Source organism: Vipera berus (genome assembly GCF_964194415.1).
Source record: "Vipera berus genome assembly, chromosome: 6".
Classification (NCBI taxonomy): domain Eukaryota; kingdom Metazoa; phylum Chordata; class Lepidosauria; order Squamata; family Viperidae; genus Vipera; species Vipera berus.
This window is the reverse complement of record NC_138208.1, coordinates 67997158-68017255: the sequence shown is the minus strand read 5'-3', so window position 1 is coordinate 68017255 and position 20098 is coordinate 67997158. Positions and strand designations below refer to the sequence as shown.

Genomic DNA, 20098 nt, shown 5'->3' with positions numbered 1-20098 from the left:
TTTTTATGGATAAACTTGTCTTGTGTGATCAGATGGCAAAATCCTATATTTATTAGCTATTGACTTTACAGTTTGACAAAAGACAGGAAATCTTTTCATTTTCATTGGGTCTACAAAGACATTTTATATGGTCTTGTGACTGGTATAACTTCAGTTTAGTGTGTCATGTCAATCCTGATATCATGATTAAATTATAGTTGTAACAAAGCATAAACTAACCCAATGAATCAAGGTAATTGGAACACATTCTGATGAGTCAGAACTCTTTTATGAGAAGTCACTAAAGGAGACATAAGAAAGATGGCAAAGCACAAGGAATAAGGAAAAAGTAAGAAAGAGAAGCAGGAAAACAGGCACAGCCATTTTTAAAGCCTTGATTTGTGGTGTCGTAATTGGCTGAGCTTGCAGAATACTCTACACTAAATACCAGTTTAAGCTAGAAACCACTTTATACATCTGTTCACACCACAATATATATTAGTATGAGACATGCTGTGGTAAGTTGAAATCTTGTTCACCACAATTTCTAACGAACCATAAATTTATCATCTTTGCTGTAACAGATTTACATACCTACCATTCTGCAAAATTAGACCCTTTGCTGTATGCAGTGATCTGCATATAAACTATATTGCACCACTTCGGTTTCTGAATTACATACAGTAGTTGCAAGGCATTTACAAAGTCTCCAGGGAAGTCAGATCAGATGTCAGCATTCAAAATTCTGCAGTGCCTTTATTAGAAACAAAACAGCTTAGCGAAACGGTGGGGACAAAACTTTCTTATGTAACATGCCAGAAAATTACAGTACCGTACAAGTATAATCAAGAATAGACTCAACAGCAACTTCAAATTAAATTAAACATACCCAAAGATCGCCGAGTCCCTAATCAGCGATCAATTCTTGCAACTAACTGTTTTTGGTTGGCATTATAGGGTACTTTCTGTTATGTGTTTGCATCTGTCAGAAGGTCATATTCGAGTTAGGCGGCCATTTAAATACTTTAAGAAAATAAGTAAGCGTAAAAACAGTTTTCCTAGTTCAATATGGATCAGAAAGCAAAATGGAAATCAGTCCAAAGTACAGTGGTAACTTAGACATGAGATTTCCCATGAATTTTATTTAATTCCTTCCCTTTTGGCGGTTCGGGTAAAAAGCGGGGGGGTAACATTCAATCTGGTAAGAAGCCGAAACTTGCATAATACACAGAGAAGGACGGGAATCGCTCCGCAGAAGGTCGCCCAGTCCAGGTTGGACTTAAAAGGATGTCCCTCCCGCCACTCAAATGTCTACCAGTGACGTTGCAGGGTGGGTGGGGCGTTGCTGAGATCGCTTTCTTGATAGCGAAGGGGCGGAGACTCATGTGTCGCTTCTTGATGACCTCACTCCCCGAGGCCTATAGTATTTTGTAGCGTTCTTGACCGGCGACAGGGTGAGTGTTTCAGCTTCATGGAGACGTCAGCTGGGAGACTCTGTGGGCTGAACAGGAAGTCGGCAACGCACGTGTCGGCGTACGGGGAAGCCTTCTTCAGCTGCTCGGTTCCTGGTCGGTTGGAGCCATGAGTCGTCCCGTAACTTGTGTTGCCTGGGTGTCCCAAGGTGTTGCCAAGGAGACGCCCGACAAGGTGAGGACGGAAGAGAGCCCCACCGCCCCTCATTTCAGAGCTCCTACAGACATTTCAGGCAGCAAAGCCGTGAATGCTTTAGTTTTAGGCTAAATTAGTCGCTATGCGAAAACAAACAGGGACGGCAGTGTGGAAGGCGAAAGAAGAGGAGATGATTGTATACATTTCCACCTTGTCTCATCTCTGAAAGGAAGTCAGCCAAGTTCGAGAGCACGTATTTCGTATATATTTGTTTTAATTAAAGCTAATTTAAATTTAAGGATTCTAAATTAAGAAAATGGTTTGTGTTTTTTTTTTTTGTTTTTCCTTTGAAAATCAGAAACCAAAAAAAAAATGCATGGTATCAGTTTCTGGTACTACTGAACTTTGCAAGGTAGAGTACACGCTGCTCTTGTATTTTGTACAGGAGTAATATTTTATCCCCGTTTATGAAGCCAGTTCATAATATCTTACAATTATGTGTAGTGAACAAAGTAATCTTCCAAAACAATTTTGAATTCAGTAATGTAACAGTATAGAACAGTAATAACTTTGGATTTGGGTTTTCATGGAACACAACTATTTTTTTCCATTCTTCTTGTTTGTATTACATAGTATACATAATTCCCCAGGTTTTAACTTAATACTTATATGTAATTCTCTGCATTTATAGTTGTCCCTCATATAGAATTGTTTAGTTTACCATCTTTGAAAGGCCTTCCCTCAATTTACAGTGTTCCAGAGATTATATAACATGATACTTTAACTATTTCATTTTGGTTTGTTTCTATAGTCATTCTTGCACCTAAATGTCTTCATTTGCATTTCCTGGGCACATTTTTTTGTATTTAATAGTTGTCTTTCTAGAGAGTTTTACAGCTTATTTTTTCAGACTGGATTTTTTTTAAAGCAAGCTGTCAAAAATGGACTGTTGGTTGGAATAGAACTGTCATACTTGCAGACCAAGAATATGGGCAACCAGGAGGCAGTAGTAAAGCAATATAAAAAACTGTAGATTTGCCATTTTATTTTAAAACTTAGATATAATCAGTGCTTTTTTTGTAAAAAAAAAAAAAGTGCCGGAAATCACACGTCATACAAGCCGCCTTGCCTACCCTAACAAGGTTCCATCCAAAAAAGGTGTCGGAACTCCATTCTGGGCATTCTATGACAAAAAAAGCCCTGGATATAATAATCCTAATTAAAATATGTTGGATGAAACTCATTTCAAAAATGGCTTTGTTTTTCAAGTGTCAAGCATGATTTAACTATAGGAGGTTTTATTTTTCATGTTTATGTTGCAGGTACAACTTGACAAGGAAGAACTGAAGCGTTTGATTACTGAAGCTAAAGACAGATTGCAGTATGTTTGGATTGCATTTGAACAAGAGCTTGAGAAAATTGATGTTCAGTGAAAAGTCAATTTACAGCAAAACATCTGTATTTCTTCAATTTAATAATAGTCAAGTTAAAATCTAGTTTGTGTCTAATTACATTTGTCCAATGTAAATATATAAACTAGACTGAGTGATCTATAGCATAAGTCTAGTAGCATGGAATTGTGGTAGCAATATATGAAAATGATATATGTATTTTTAGTGTAGAAGTAGTAATGGAAAAATCTTTGTGATTGAATACACTATTGATGCAAACTGTCAAAAGTAAACCAATCAGTTCAGGTTTGAGGGGAAAAAAGAATAAAAGCAGGGATACTCTATAATAAAATTTTGGAATAAAAAAACCCCAGATAATTACATATGATTAAAAGTGCTGATGTCTAATAAGGTTTTATAACTATTAAAATATATTGAACACACATTTAATGCATTGAAACCCTGTTTTTTGTGAGGAAGAGACTGCTTTGGAATGTAATTGTTTTTGACACAAGCATTTTCCAGTTAAAGGAAATAAGTTGTTGATTGTTAAGTCTCTATGGCAGGGGTGTCAAATTGCTGGCCACAGGCTGGACACATCATCAGGATACCGCACCCACCCCATTGCCGGCAATGGGAAAAAAGCTCCGATACGTTGCATGTTGTCGCGTGACATCATGAGTTTGACATGTCTGCTCTATGGGATTGCAACTGTCATTGATCTAAATTTATCTCCAAGTGCATAACATCAGATTTACAACTCAATCCTGTGCTGCATATTTACCTGGGATGCTATACAGTGCGATAGGTGGAACCTTCAAAGTTATTGACACAGAAACAATTTGGAATTGTACAAACAACTAAAGATTAGACAGTGACATTTTAATGTTAAGCTATGCAAAATTCGTGAAAATGTTAACTTCCTTTTTTACATGAAGGACAGAAGATGATGGTGATGATGATGATGGGGGTGTACAAGAAGAAACGTCAGGTGCCATGGATGCTGCTGATGGTGAGGAAGCTAGCTCTGCTTCCAAAGATGAAGACAATGATAAGCTAGATAATGATGAATTGGCAGAATATGACTTGGATAACTATGATGAAGAAAATGCAGGTATTTATCTCTCCTTCCTGCTGTACACAAACAGGTTCTCTGTTGAAGAATGTGCAGTTGTGTGTCTTTACAAAAGATGCTACTTGTTTCACAGTTATGAGTCTGATCAAGAACAATCTGTTTGTCATATGATAGGTACGGAGGGCATTGGAGAGATCTTTGCAGGGCTTGCAGTATATGGAACTAATGAAAATGATCCATATATCACTATTAAAGATACTGTAAGTATTAAAGCATGGTTTAATAACACTGGAGATTGTTTAATAACATAGTTTTAATTCTGGCTAAAGATAACATTCAATATTTCGAGTGATAGGTATATCATAAGTGTTATTTGAAGAAATTTTTCAGATTAATCAATTTGAAAAGAATTAACATCTGTCTTTAATATTGTAGTATTTCTGGGTTTCTTTTTCAACAACATACTCAATATAAACTGCATTTCTAATATATGTTAAGTACAATGATAAAATAAGAATTTGAAAATTGGACTAAAAATAAATAATATTCAACTTGCATTCTTTTAGGACCAATATGAAAAAGAAGACTTTGTGATCAAGTCAAATGACAATCTTGTGGTATGTGGCAGAGTGGATAAGGACCACTGCAGTCTAGAAGTTCATGGTAGGTATTAAACTGTTGTGGCTTTTAACAAAGAACTATGGATGGTTTATTCATTAAGTTAAGTTAATTCCCTATATTTTCTTTATTCATAACATTGAACTCTATGCTTAAATTCTTCCTCTCTTTCCAAAAAAAGGATTTTATATACAGGACATGGATTGCTGTAGGAGTACAATTGCAAATGTTTTGTATTTACTTTGAGGCCCTATATTTTGAGTTTGATGTGCTATGTGTTACTGTCATATTTTTTGACAGATTCTGATCAGGTGGTTCATACCCTTTCCCCAAAATGAGAACACAAATACTTTGCATAATATTATTTTTATATTACAGATTAGTTTTGTGTACAGTTGGTATTGAGTAAAACTATACATATTTGTTTATAATCTTTTTCGTATAATCATGTTGTTTCTTGTAAATCACTTCCCCATATTCTCTTAATGCACTTGGTGGGAAAATACTTTTATAGTCTTGCATTTCCTCACAGTTTCTTTTCAATATTTTGGAATAATTTATACATCTTCCATAATATTGAAACATAACATCGAAATATTGCTTATATTCAATTAGGCTACTTATCCGTTTGGTCCAGTTGTTCCTTGGAGCCTTAGCATGTTTTATTTCTGCCTTTGAGCTCTGCTGTTTCTTGTATTGCTTATTGGATCTTCTCTTGTATAGCATAAGACTAATAAATGCAGAGGTGTAAATAAGTAAATCAAATATGATTAGTATTGATACTGTCAACCTGTGGAGACTTGTTCAAACTGCATTGCTTTTGAGTTCTATTTATCTAGAACAGGGCTTTCCAACCTTTTCACCCATTGTACCACTTTTAGGATATGGCAACATCCGAGTACCACCAGTAGCCTAGCAAGGTGTCAAAAACTTGATGACCAAAAAAAAAAAAAGGAAAAAAGTGATGTAGTACAGGTAGTCCTCAACTTACAACAGTTCGCTTAGTGACTGTTTTAAGTTACAACGGCACTGAAAAAAGTGCCCCCCCAAGTCACAGCTGAGCAAGACACCAGCCTGCCTGCTGGGCGGCGCTCTTCCTCCTGTCCGAGATTTTCATTGTTGTGAGCATTTCTGATGAGGATTGGCAGCGGGGGTGGGGTAGGGGGTGTTTGGTTTTTATTTCCCCCCCCCCCGCTGGGTGGTTGCAGCAGGTTTTGGTCACCTTCACATGACCCTGGGACACTGCAACCATTATAAATATGAATCAGTTGCCAAGCATCTGAATGTAAATCACAAGACCCTGGAGATGCCGCAACATTCCAGCTGATCAGCGCTTCTTCTAGGCTCAGCAGACATGCCGGGATCAGCGCCAACTCCAGCTGGAGTACGGCACTGATCCTGGCACTTCCGCTGAGCCCTGACAGTCTCGAAGAAGCACTGATCCTGGCACTTCTGCTGAGCCCTGACAGCCCTGCAGCTCCAGCCATCTCTTGCTCAGACTTGTGCGGTCCTCTTACCGGTTCAGCTCATTCCCCTCCCCCACTACCACTTTTCTAGGATGGTCACGTACCACCTGCCAGGTGCCAATGTACCACAGGTGGTACCCGTACCACTGGTTGAAAAGCCCTGGTCTAGAAATCAGTAAACTGTAGGAGAGAGGGAAGATTACAACATATGCTTGATTATCTTTTTGTGATTAAAAATACAGCTTCTATAAAGGAACTCGGAAATATCTTCCCATATTTTATTTTTGATTTGTGATATATTGATAATGTTAATCTTATTCTTTTCTCAATCACAAGCGTATTATTTGTTTTATATATTTGTGTAATGGGAGTATGATATTTTTATTTACTTAAAGGAAGTTACTTAATTCTTTCAGTTTATAATCATGAAGAAGATTCCTTTTATGTCCATCATGATCTTATTTTATCTGCATACCCCTTAACTGTGGAATGGATGAACTTTGATCCTAATCCCAATGATTCTGCAGGTAAGTTGGTGTACCATTTTATTTCTAATAATACCCAAATTAGCAGGGAACATCTATATGAAAGTGCAGAGAGAGACAGTTGGGAACAAACATTTTTTGTTTGTTTTTTTTTGTTTTTTTTCTTGTTATCACATATTTTCATTTTTTTTCACTGAGCATTTTTTTTACCTCAGTAGTCATTTTCTTCAGTTTCCTGATTTTATTCTAGATTGTTTCTCTTCTAAAACTGTGTAACTTAGAAGTAGATTTTCCCAGGCATTGCTGTTTAGGATTGTAGGAAAGAGATTAAATGTTACAGTAGACTAGGGAATCTTATTATCCAGTATTAATGATAATCATATTATTTTTCCAATGACTGTGATAACCTATCAAATGGCTAACTAGGTTTCAGACACTATTTTCTGATGTCTTTTATCTTTCCTGAGGAAGTAGAGTCTCTCAGAATATCACTGTGTCCCATATTACGTAACATAATAAGACTATTGGGAGAAATTATGTGTAGCTTCAGTGTTTAAGCACACATCTCCTTTTCATCTAAATCCAAGGAAAACTGATCAAGTTCCAAAACTGTAACAGATTTCGATAATTAAATTAATGACCAAAGTGAAACTTAAACATGTATTCATCCAGCATTGAATGGATCTGAATGAGCTCCCCTTCAAGATTCATTTGCCTCAAACCTTGCAATAAACAGAGAACTTTTCTATTATCTCAAGAAAGCTTAAAGTAACAAAAATAAAATTCATTCTTTACAGAGACATCAGATGATAAATTTACTAGTAGAAATTTACATTGGTAGATGTATGCAGTGCTTTGGATCTGGCATAAGCAATTTTTTCCTGGGCCTGCATGCTAACACCATGGACCTGAGAAAATATATGCTTTATATATATGATTTATGAGGCTATACATTATTAACATGGATATTTCTTTAGGGAATTATATTGCTGTTGGCACAATGAATCCTGTTATTGAAATTTGGGATCTTGACATAGTGGACTCTTTAGAGCCAGTCTTCTCACTAGGTAATAAGAAGGCAAAAACAAAGAAAAAGAAACAAAAGGTTGGTATGAACAAACCTCATATTAATAAAGTTTAAACTTTTTTAGTAAAAAAATTGCTTGCCTTTTCAGTCTTTGTCACATATACACAAGCTACAAATGTTACTCTTGGAAACTTTATATTGCCTGCTGCTGGTCACCAAGTTGTCAAACTTCCTGGAGATAACAGTTGGTGAGATTTATCCCAGCCTGCTGTCTTCCTTAGTACAGTTATCTCAAAAATTTTCTTGAGATAACTATAAGTGTGCACAGGAAAGCATCTCCATACATGTTCCTGTGCGTGGTCCAAGCTGGATCTGGACACTTGCAACGTGGTTCCTGAGATAGAGAAGATTGCCTTTTTTTACATAGTGTACTTTCAAATTTTCTGTTTAATATTTAGAAATATTTTAATTGTTAAAAAAATGGGTAAAGATTCTTGTCTGGGTCTCAGAACATTTGTTGCCAGCTGTCATGGAAAATATTGGATTAGAATGATCTTGTATATTTGAGACTATTTAAGATAATCATCATCAGCAGGCTATAGGAGCAAAGGCAAGGATTGGCTCTCAAGTTTGGAAACCTGTGCAAGAGTTATACAATTAATATCCTTTATTATATTTAGAAACTCTAAAAAGTTCTTAATCTTTTTACATAAAGAATTTATCCAGAGAAGACCATCAGGGGCATACTGAAGCAGTGCTTGATCTTTCGTGGAATAAACATCTCAGGTAAAAAAAAATATTTAAAGATAAATTAGTATAAATGATGTTTTGTAAAAATATTTTTAATATATTTTATTGAATTTTTAACATAGTCACCTTAATATTTGATAAACAGCATATTGCCTGGGTTTATATTTAATTAACAACAATTTCTATAATTCCATAATCCACATAGCAGCTTTCTTTGATTTTCTCTTCTTCCAATAATATTCTCTTTTAACAACCTTAAATTAGTACATTTCTTAGTATTTTGATAGATAACAATTGAATATAAAGATTTTTCTAATATTTAATAACCATATCTATATAAAGCTGCTTTTCTAATTGGTCATCTTAATTACCTCGTCATAGATCCTATTTTCAAAGTTCTTATTTAGATTTGTTTTCCCCAGTGTTCAAAACATTCTTACCGGTTAAGATTTTCTCAAAGTTAATTACATTTAAATATTTCAGTCTTTTTCCTCATACAAGCCATCCCAACAATTTTACATTTCTCATATCTTAAAAAAGAAGATAAAAAAGGGAAGGAAATAGTATACTACTTAAGAAACATGTTCCTCTTAAGCTAAGATATATTTATATCCAGAATGTTTCTATTCTTTTTAGCTGTATTCAAACAAATGTTTAATCTTTAAATATTCTATCTAATAAATCCAATCATCTAATCTTTTGAATCTATTCAAAACATTTTTATCAACTGAGATTTTCTCAAGATCAATTACACTTAAGTATCCAAAACATTTCCCTTATATAAACCATCCCAACATTTTTATATTTCTCATATCATAAAAAATACGGTGTTACTTGAGGGGCCCATCCTACTTAAACTAAAATACATTTATATCCAAAATTTTTCTATCTTTTAAACCATATTCAAACAAGTGTTTAATCTTTAGATATTCCATCTGATAAATCCCATCTAATTTCTTAATTCTAATTTTAGCCTTTTCTTTTTGCCAAACATCTTTCCCAATCAGTATGCTCCGCTGGACCAAAAAGTTTTCCCATAGTTTGTAGATATTGCTGTAGGTACAGGAGATAAATCCAGTAACATGTTTTTGTGGGAGGGTTTTGCCCCTTCGTATTCATTCAAAATCTTTTTCTTTCTCTTAATTTCTCTTACCATTTTTGTTTGTTTCTCAAGTTCTCGTAGTTCTCCTGACAGCTCTATAATCCATTTTGTCGAATCTTTTTTCTTGTCCTCAGATTTATATTGCAGTCTTGAAGTGTAGGTTAGCTTTTCCATGTCCAATATTTCCTGCAAGTTTTTCTCTGCCTGGGTTAAGTCATAATTCCTTCTATTGTTGGATTCCACCTTTAAATTTCTTTCCTTTGATTTATATTCCATTGTTTGCTTTATCTGATTGCTTTGTTTTTATTTTCTGAGAGTTTTTTTGTTGTAAGTTTAAATTAAAGATGTGTTCATTTATATTTTCAAAGTTGTTTTTAATTTCATTGTGGTTTGAAATCATTGTCATTTGAATTAGTTGCAACATAGCATACATTTCCTCCTGGAAAGTATTTGTATTTTCTTGATATGTTTTTTCTGCAGATCTCTGATATTCCATGATAACCAAAAATTCTCTGCAAACAGCTTTAGAGTCACAGTTCAATAAGTATTTATAATCCAGGAAGGTCAATTTTTTCCCCTAAGGTTTATAGTTCTCACCTTGTAGGTAGCCCAAAATGTTTTCTTCTCTTTGTTGCAGCTGTTCTCTGTTTAGTTAAGACATTGAAGTCACTAAAACAAGTTACCTTTTTCTGGGCTTTCTGCCAATTCCTGTATTAGAGCAATTACAACTGTATATTTTCATCCACCACTAGATGTCAACACCAGTTTGTTTTTTCAGCTTTCAAAACAAGCAATTACTTTCTTCTGTTTTTGTCAAGAAAAGAAAATCTTAACAAATTCCACCAATTTCAAAGTTACCCAGATTTAAGTCTCATATTCATTTCATTTCAATATATTTCTGTCCCCCATAAAAGTTTAATTTGCCACTTCCTTCTGTGGGAGAGTGGGGCAAAAGTCCCCCTCCTTCTCACTTTCAGAGGATTTTTGCTTCTTGGGTTTTTTCCCCCCAGGAAATCAATTATCAAGTAGAAGAGAAAGAATCAATATTCTTACCCAGTTCCAAACATGTTGTTTACGATCAAGCTTAAATTAGTGCTTTTTGGCTTCGGTTACTTGTTGCTTGGGCTAGACTCTGGAGTGAAGCTAGCCTTTCTTCTGCTGGTTTCTGGAGGGCTTTCCACGAACAACCGGATTGACCGCTGTCTCTCCGCGGTTAGTGGGGCTCCTCTCCTTCTTTGTCGTCTCTCTGGGGTGACTTTAGGCCCATTTAGGGTCCCCTAATAGGAAAAAAAATCGGTCCACAGGTTGCAGAGCCCTGTGATCCCTTGGCTGCTGCACTACTGTACAAAACTAGAAGCCTGTAAAAATATTTCTGTAGCTCACATACACATTGAAGTAATGTGCAGTTGACTTCCATTACATCAAAGTAAATCATAATTAAAGGTATCTTTAGGACAATTGCCATGGATGGTGCAATTGTGTCTTTATTTCATCATCTTATTCATCTTCCTGAAGACGTATTTTTGAAATATGCTTTTGACTTATGCAGGTTTATTAATTTGTTTGGCTTAATTTAATCACTATGAAGCCACATAATTTACCTTACGTTTATTCATACATTTAATTCATTGGGCAATTTATCTGTCACTCAATTAAAACAAAAATGTCTGAGCAGTCTATAATACCTGAATAGTTTCAGGTATTCAACTCTATTCTTTGGACAAGAAAGGTAAAACATGAGTTGACACTGTTTGCAAATCAATATGCTTGTTTCTTTTAGATCTGTCTTGGCAAGTGCCTCAGCTGACCATTCTGTAATTCTTTGGGATATGTCCAAGGGCACAACAGCAGCAACTCTTTCTCTTCACACAGACAAGGTATGTTGATTCTAAAAGCAGAGCCGAATTAATCTATTGCAGCAAAATAACAACAAAATCTGGCACAATAGGATATCATACAGATGTATTGCAATTTTTTTTTCTCTAATACTGTTGGGTTTTTTTTGTAAAATACAAAAGAAAAACCAATTTCATTCAGAGAGTTTGTATCTATTCTAGTTGCCATTAGAAAATTAGCTTCTCATTTTTCTTACCCCTTTCCTGAAAGAGCTTCAGTACTTCATGGTTAGCATCTTCCTATTCCATGTGTAAGCAATATAAGCAAAACTATTTAAAGTTTTTTTTATTTGTATGTGTGGTTTTCGAAGAAACATTTATATTCCCCTCAGATGGTCATTATTCTTTAATAAGCTAGGAAAAAGAGAGAAGGAGTGGGGTATTGAGAGCCTTAATAAGTGAGGATTTATGAACCAACAAATTGTTGCCATGCTGTTGTGCAGTTCATCTGTGAACGTAGAAGTAGCTGTACAATCCCAATCTGGAAGCACAAAGTTTAGCACAATGGAAGTCCATTGTTGTAATAACAGTTTTCTATTAGTTTTTGGCTGTGCCTGTTTTCAGAGCTGGTGGAGACTTCATAACACAGGCTCAACCACAGGGTTCTGTCAATAGCCAGTTTCTAGTTCCCTTGGTTGGATGTTACAGAAGTGTAGAGTTTCCCTCACAGTGACTTTGTAGTGCTTGTGTAGACAACCTCGATGTCTCTTCTCAGTCTCTAGTACATCAGAGAGGAACTGGTGAGGCATATGGTTGCTTGTCCATTCTGATGATGTATCCCATCACATCTGGGCTTTGATAATCAGAAACTCAATGCTGGTGGACTTTGTGAACCTCCAGTCTGGAGACATGGTCTTGCCAACGAATGTCAAGAATGCAGCAGACAGCATGTATGTGAAATTTCTTCTCTTGTTTGGTGTGTCATCAGAGTCCAGTATTCATAACCATATAGGAGCAAAGGGATAACCACAGCTCTGTAGACATTTAGGTTTGTAGAGATACAGACATTATATTGATTGAGCACTCTAATATGCGGCCAAGCCAGACCCTAGTTGGCCTTGCTGATTCTGATATTTCTTTGTCCAAAGACCACTCATTCAAAATTATGCTTGCCGTATATTGAAACTGTTTACATTTGTCAGCTGGGTGTTATCACCAGTGATACTTGGTTTTGCAGGGTTCATATTTGAAATGGGATGATAAGTACTTTAGTTATCTTCAGGCTGATAATCAGGCTGAAGAACATAGCGGTGTCTGAAAATTTGTTGAGTATCAACTATGGATCATCATTGTCATTGTGTGCCAGAATCACACAGTCATCAGCAAAAAAAGTTTCTTGAATGACCATATGGAGGCACTTCATCTATGTGTTCAAGCAGTGAAGGTCAAAAAGAGACCTGTCCAATGGATACCTGAAATATATTCCCTTCTTCAGATCTTGGACAGCACATGATAAAATGCAAGCAAAAAAAGATTGAACAGGACTGGGATTGCTATAATAAATATTTTTATTTAAATATTTAGTATTAATATAATAATATTATAAATGTTTAAATATTAATTTAATGAATGTTTAACTATTGAGATTTATTAAAATGTGACTTTGTATATTGTATATTCCATAGTTAAATAAATTTCACCTTAACTGATGTTTAAGCCTAACTGCTGCATCTATGAAAGGATTTGCTTTATGAGTGAGATTTATTTATTTATTTATTTTATTACATTTATATACCACCCTTTCCCAAAGGACTCAGGGCGGTTTACAGGGTTATTAAAAAGCAAAATACAAAAGTTAAAAACAAATTTTAAAAAAGAAATTATATGTGTCCCTGCCTAAATAAAACCCCAGTTAAAATAAGATTAATCCTCAGCCTGGGCCAGAGAGCTCGAAGAGCCAGGTCTTCAGGCCCCGGCGGAATGAACGGAGGTCGGGGGCAGTCCTCAGCTCCACTGGCAGCTGGTTCCAAAGAGATATGCAGTCTTTAAATTTGATATTTATAAATGAATAAAGAACTAACATAGAATTGGGAAATTTGATTTGGGGTTTAAAAACTGAAAAGAAAATAATGAAAAAGTCAAAGCAAAATTAGGTTCAAAAGCTCAATATTAATTGCTTTTGAATTCTAAGAGATCAAATGATCAAGTGCTAAGAAGAATGGGACTTTTTATCCATTCTATAAAAAAAGTTATGATAGGCAGCTTTAGGGATGAAAACTGCATCTGTTCTTATGTCCCTATGAAAAACTCATGCATTTTAACATTCATTAGCCTTATTAAGTACAGGTTTAGTATTATCATATTCCCAGTTTGATGAGCCAAGTAAGTTTATAGAAAAAACTCTCAAATTTTAGATGTAACTGGCTAATTTTGTGAGAAGTTATGCAATCACAGCCCCGTGGGAGAAATTAATATCAACTCCTAGTTAACATAATTATTCATTATTCAAACAAGATTTGATCTTCGTTTTCCATGGCTATTACCTTAGATGTTTGCATTCTAGTGAAATGAGCTCTGTAGAAATAACATTTACCGTAATTATAAATGTTCCAGCCAATTGTGAAAAAAATATACTGAGAATTATTTAAAATCATGTACACTGTAAAACTACATTTTGATACAAATATATTTCTTATTTTTAGGTGCAAACATTGCAATTTCATCCATTTGAAACACAGACTCTCATTTCTGGCTCTTATGACAAGTAAGAACATGCTTATTCTATTGCGTCTATCTATCACACGTTTAAAAGTACAGGTAATATATAAACCATACAATGGCAGAGATAAATAATAAAATGTAATATAGATAGTCCTCGATGTGCGAGTGGTTACTTAGCAACCATTTGAAGTTATGACAACACCCTCAAAAAGATACTTTATGACATTCGATGGCTAGCCCACCCATGGTCATGTGACAGAATTTCAAGCACTCGACCTGTATTGCCATTTGCAGCGTCCTGTAGTCACATGACCACAATTTACAACATTTTTGCCAAAACCTAGTGTTCGTTTCAAGTCCTATATCAAACAATGGGTTTGGTTTACAGTCTCCATTGTTGTTTAACTGCCACAAAAAGATTATAATATGGGATTGGTTATATGGGTAACCCATTTTATAACTATTATGACTTATAATCATAATAAGTAGATTCTATTACAGTTGTAAGTCAAGGACTACCTGTATTTCCTTCATAAGCTATTTGACACAAAATATTTTGTTAACAGTGTCTTTAAAGCACATACTAGAATTTTGGTATGATTTATGGAAGTGCTTCTCTGTGTATTCTTAATGGGAACGGTCACCCTGATTTTAGCATCAGGTTACATTAGCATTCTGTGCATATTTATTTAGAAACAAGACCATTTGAAGTCAGTAATTTCACTTAATAGGCTTGCCTTCTCTGTTTATTACTTTTATAATCAGTGAGATTGCTGTGTTTTTTACTAATGATTCAGCTGGAATAGAAGTATTTTATTGTTAGGAAAAAATGACCTCTCTGTTCTCATAGTTAAATTAATGTTTTAAAAAATCTTGTGCCAAATTTGAATAAATATTTATTGGTACTTTTCAGATCAGCCATTTTATATGACTGCAGAAGTCCACAGGACAACCATAGAATCTGGAGATTTAGTGGACAAGTTGAAAGAGTGACTTGGAATCATTTTTCACCTCACCACTTCTTAGTAAATACAATACCTGATGGTTCTTTGTGTTTTGTGTTATCCATTCTATTGTATGCACTTATGCTGGCTATGCAGCATTTCAATTCGTTGTACGCCATCCAGAGTCATATTGTTTAAGTTAGGCAGCCCTAAAACCTATTAAATAAGTAATTAAGATAAAAAGACAGTGCTTCACAAGATCAGGGGTGAGGTGCATTGCATTTACATCATTTCGTAACTGTATTATATAACTTCTGATGAGCTGTAGTGGCACAGTGGTTAGAATGCAGTATTGCAGGCTAATTCTGCCCATAATTAGTAGTTCGATCCTGACTGGCTCAAGGTTGACTCAGCCTTCCTTTGGTACGAGGACCCAGATTGTTGGGGGCAATATGCTGACTCTGAAAATCGCTTAGAGAGGGCTGCAAACAACTATGAAGTGATATATAAGTCTCAGTGCTGTTGCTATTATTATAAGTGCAGGGCAATCTTTGGAAAAAGTTGATTAAAGGGTTTCCAGTTAGTGACCCTAGCAACAGGTGTCCCTGTGTACTCTTGGAAGCATCTTTTTTCTTTAGAATCTGAAATGTTGCATAACCCTATTATATCCATCATCCAAGATTTTCAAGGCAACCAGCATATTTTAAGATATAAAATAATGTGTAATATAGTAAAACACTAATAAATGGAAGTCTTGCTGCTTGGGATTCGATAATGTTATATTACCTTTATTTCATTAAGAGACGCTTTGGTAATGTAGAGGTTCCTGTCAGTGAAGTCTAAAATCTACTCAAATATAGCAAGTTATGCTGCCATAGATAGCAGATCATCCTGATCTGTGGCTTGTTATCAAATCAGGAGTAACAGTACCTGCATGGCTAGAGTTGGCCATCAAACATCCAGCTGTTTATTCTGTGCAGTGTTTCCCAACTTCAGCACCGCCCTTTCAGTTTCCAGAATTCTCTACAATGGCCATTCAATCTGGATGGTTCGGTTCTGGGATTTCATGTCTGTACCTCCGCAAGATCACTCAGATTGAGAAAGGTGGCTTGCTTGTTGATTTTATTTTTAAAATCTCTGGAAATGATTTGTTGTAGGCTAGCACAGAAGATGGATTTGTGTACTGTCTTGATGCTCGTTCCCATAAACCAGTCTTCACAATGAAAGCTCATGATGAAGAAGTATCTGGTAAGCCTTTCTTTTCCCCATTCTAGTCAGATATCTTATATAGTTACATCATATTTTGAGGCAAAATTATATTTGCCATTCTACAGTGCATAAAGAACATGCGTTATTTGGTTGGATCCTAGTAATAATTAACTCTTTGAGAGATTGGTTGTTCTGCTGCCCTTTAAGGAGACATTGTCTTGCCACCTCCTCAAGAAGCCTGTCATGCCTCCATCGGAGCCTGAATCTGCTGAGGAAAATGAGCTGGAACTGGAGCCCATGGAAGTCGAGGTGTCTATGGCAGACATGTCAAACACAAGGCCCGGGGGCCGGATCCAGCCCGCGAAGTGCTTTCATGTGCTTTCATTCCAGCCATCCTGGAAACAGTGAGGGAACGGCCCCCACTGCCTTGGCCCTGGCCCAGAGACCCTCCTTCCGCCAGAGACCCTCAGATCTGTCCCACTCCTGCCCAGGCCCCCATAGGCACCCTTGATGTGAACGATGTAGAGCTGACCACGCCCACCCAGTAGGCCATACGCACTCTAGCCACGCCCACCCAGTAGGCCACGCCCACCCGGCCCATACCCACCCGGCCCCTTGAGGGCAACCCCAATGCTGATGCGGCCCTCAATGAAATTGAGTTTGACACCCCTGGTCTATGGCTTCAGAGGAATGTGGGGAAGAGCAGGCTGAGGCAGGCCAGGGCCTTTCAGGGTTGGGACAGGATGAACATGAGAGACAGAGCTCAGGCAATGAACAACGGCCACCCCCTCCTGATCCTAGAGCACAGAGTGGAGAGAAGGAGGGAACTGCCTGAAGAGTTAAAAACTTGTGAAGCTACTTGCAGCCAGAGGCTGCTGAAAGTGTGTGTGTCTTACTTTGTTCTGGCACTTGCCCAAAACGGAGCATTTGGGGAAAATCTGGAGCAATTAAAGGGCAGTTTGAACTGCCAGCTGACTGTGTTGCCTCTGCCGTACCCTGGGTCATCACAAAGCCACTCCTGGAGCCCACCATACTGGATTATTTTCATCCAGTATTTAACTTTCCTTTTCTAGAGAAGGTTGTGCAGCAGCTTGTATCGGCTGGATAAAGCTAATTATCTGACCCTTTACAGTTCAGATTTTGGGCATTGCCTAATTTGGCATTAGCCACACTTTTGAATTCTCTCTAAGTGGCAGCAGGACAGAAGTACATCTGTCCTTGCTCTCTTGACTCGCCCCCCCCACCCCCCGGAAGGTGAACATTATATCTTTATTCGGCGAGATGCACTGCTTGCCAGTTTGTTTGGGGTCCAATTCTAGGTGTTGCTTTTGATCTTTAAAGTCCTACATTGCAAATGTTATTTGATGGGCCGCCTCTCCCTGATTATAGCCACCAATCCCATCATGTCAGGTAGGAGGGGTATGCGTTGGGTGTCATCACCAAAGAAATTCCATCTGGCTAGACCCAGATGGTGTGCCTTTTCTACTGTGGCCCCTGCTCTGGAACATAATTCTCCCCGAGATGAGGCTGGCCCCATCCCTGTCTACTTTCTAGAAGGCCCTTAAAACTTTCCATTGACTTTGGGATCCCATGAGCCTGCAAGATGGTTATGTAATGTCAGCTGATTGTTTTCTTCCACATTCTTGGGTTTTGTAATTTGGGGGGGTTGTTGTGTGTTATATGGTTTTAATTCTTAATATATGTTGGCACCCAGAATTATATTTCACAAGCTGGGTGGCTATATATATCTACCAGTAATAACTTAAATGAAATGAATTATTCTAGCTTTTGATATATTTGTCAAATTTTTAAGTATCTGTCTTTTCTAATGGCAATAGAAGTTGTTACTTTTCAGTTGGTATTGCTGCACCATGAATGTGGGATGCCTTTAAACCATAGATCCCTTAATGTAAAGGAATGAGGCCTATAGGCAAGAGTGTTGTTTTCTTCCTGACTTAATACTAAAAGCACCTGCTTATGTTTTCCAGGACTACACTTAAGTAGCCAAATCAAAGGATGTCTTGTAACAACATCGTCTGATAAATGTGTGAAAATTTGGGACATCCTAGGAAACAAGCCATCTTTAGTCTATTCCAGAGATATGAAAATGGTAATTTCAGTTTTTCTGCACTTATACCTATAAAGCCTTAGTTTTTGGAGTGTGAAGAATCAAAGTGGTGAGAATCTGGTCTGTTAATATTGTAATTTACTAAACTAATATTGTGTATAATATTTATGTGAAATAAAGTGGGTGTGGCCTTTGTATGATGCTGCAGGCTGGCAGTTTAATTTAATTTAATTTAATTTAATAATATTTATATACCGCCCTTCTCCCTGAGGACTCAGGGCGGTTCACAGGGCAGAATAAAATACTAAATACAAACGTTAAAACAAGATTAAATAATTGCCCATATTAAAACAGTTGGAATCAAGTTCTAAAACACCAAGTTAAAATTAAAACACAAGACTAAAAACCCCACCAATCCCCATCAGGCTAGGCCGGCTTGAACAAACAGAAACGTCTTGAGATCGCGACGAAAGGAGCGAAGATCGGGCGCCATCCGGAGCTCTACCGGTAGCTCTACCGGTAGTTTGACACCCCTGTTCTAATACATAAAGTCTAAAGACGTTGTATATGTGCTACCTCTGCTAATTTTGATTTTAGTTCACTGATTTGAATTAGAAATGTGTTTGTTAAAAGATAGCTAATATATTGAGTCAGCAGAAAATCAGAAGAGAATGTGTCTTCTGCCCACAGGGTGCTCTGTTTTGTGCAGCTTGCTGTCCAGATCTACCATTTGTCTATGCCTTTGGAGGAGAAAGGCAGGGACTACAACTCTGGGACATAAGTACAATTTCCACAGGTGACTGTTCTCGTTCATTTTCTAGTTTTGTAATCCTAAGAAATAGGTCAATTTCTTCTTTAAAATTAGAATTTTTAACCTCTCTCTCTCTTTTTGGCATTACAGTGAATGATGTTTTTGGAACTCGACAGAGGCTAACAGTTACCACATCAGGTTCTGAAGGAAGTAATTCTGCTAATAGCAGTAGCAGCTATGGGGAAGCTGCAATGGAATCATGAAATAAGCATATGTTTTTTATGAAAATACTAAGTAAACCATTTTTTACGTGCTTTTAAGGTCATGTTACCATGATGTTCAGCCTTGATCTTAAAAATTGTCTGAGGTGTTAACCAGCTAGAAATTGGAATATGCAAAACATTAGCAATAATATAATAAATTAATTTTCTGAACATTTTCATTTGTATTAAGATAAACTTAGGCATTCTGATGCATGTAACAGCTACTTAAATCCTTTGACACTATCTGTGGTTTAAAAGCTATTATTTAAAGGAAGCGCTCTATATGGTGGAAGATTTTAAATGCATTATTATTAACCAGGACTGGATACCTTGTGAGAGCATGATTCTCTGATCTTATATAAATATACTATATTTATAGTATAGGCATATGCTAATTAATAACATCCAATTTGGCATAAATAAAATGGCTAAGATTAACAGTATTGAGATTTTCTCCCCCCCCCCTTTCCATTTGTATTCAATTCTTGGAGACTGTCTATTTTTGTAGAAGTAGATTGCCATTGCCTCCTTCCTAGGGCTCAGAGAAAGTAACTGGCTCAAGGTCACCCATCTGGCTTTGTGCCCAAGGTGGGACTAGAATTCAGTGTCTAATGCCTTAATTACTATACCATGGCTCTCATCTCTTTAATTCAGACCATTAATTTAAACATGCTTCTAGGAGAACCATCAATGTTAGCATACTTAACATTGACTGAAGATCATCATGTATAGAACATTGACTGAAGATCATCATGTATAGATGAATAAATGGTTTAATAAAGCAAAAATGCTATGATGGAAAAACA

The 20098-nt window shown here is 36.5% G+C and overlaps 2 protein-coding genes across 2 annotated transcripts in view; both read left to right on the top strand.

Moving 5' to 3' along the window:
* Positions 1-3037, top strand: part of ABTB3 (ankyrin repeat and BTB domain containing 3) — a 235063-nt gene extending 232026 nt beyond the window's left edge. Inside the window, exon 18 of the mRNA XM_081330650.1 lies at positions 2910-3037. The gene's annotated coding sequence lies outside the window, so the exon portion shown is untranslated. The remainder of the gene's footprint in view (positions 1-2909) is intronic.
* Positions 1457-19467, top strand: PWP1 (PWP1 homolog, endonuclein). Its single transcript, XM_081331723.1, has 15 exons — positions 1457-1626; positions 2910-2968; positions 3917-4092; positions 4228-4313; positions 4620-4716; positions 6554-6664; positions 7600-7727; positions 8365-8435; positions 11282-11378; positions 14039-14100; positions 14971-15082; positions 16159-16249; positions 18199-18320; positions 18969-19074; positions 19180-19467. The coding sequence occupies exons 1-15, from the start codon at positions 1561-1563 to the stop codon at positions 19290-19292; spliced, it is 1497 nt and encodes a 498-aa protein (XP_081187849.1). The 5' UTR covers positions 1457-1560; the 3' UTR covers positions 19293-19467.
* Positions 19468-20098: the final 631 nt, after the last annotated feature.

Bases quoted from the DNA above. Each gene is read 5' to 3' on its own strand.
- PWP1 (XM_081331723.1), top strand. From the start codon at position 1,561: ATGAGTCGTCCCGTAACTTGTGTTGCCTGGGTGTCCCAAGGTGTTGCC. The intron at 2,969-3,916 runs GTATGTTTGGAT...TTTTACATGAAG, and splicing joins GAAGCTAAAGACAGATTGCA to GACAGAAGATGATGGTGATG. The intron at 16,250-18,198 runs GTAAGCCTTTCT...TATGTTTTCCAG, and splicing joins TCATGATGAAGAAGTATCTG to GACTACACTTAAGTAGCCAA.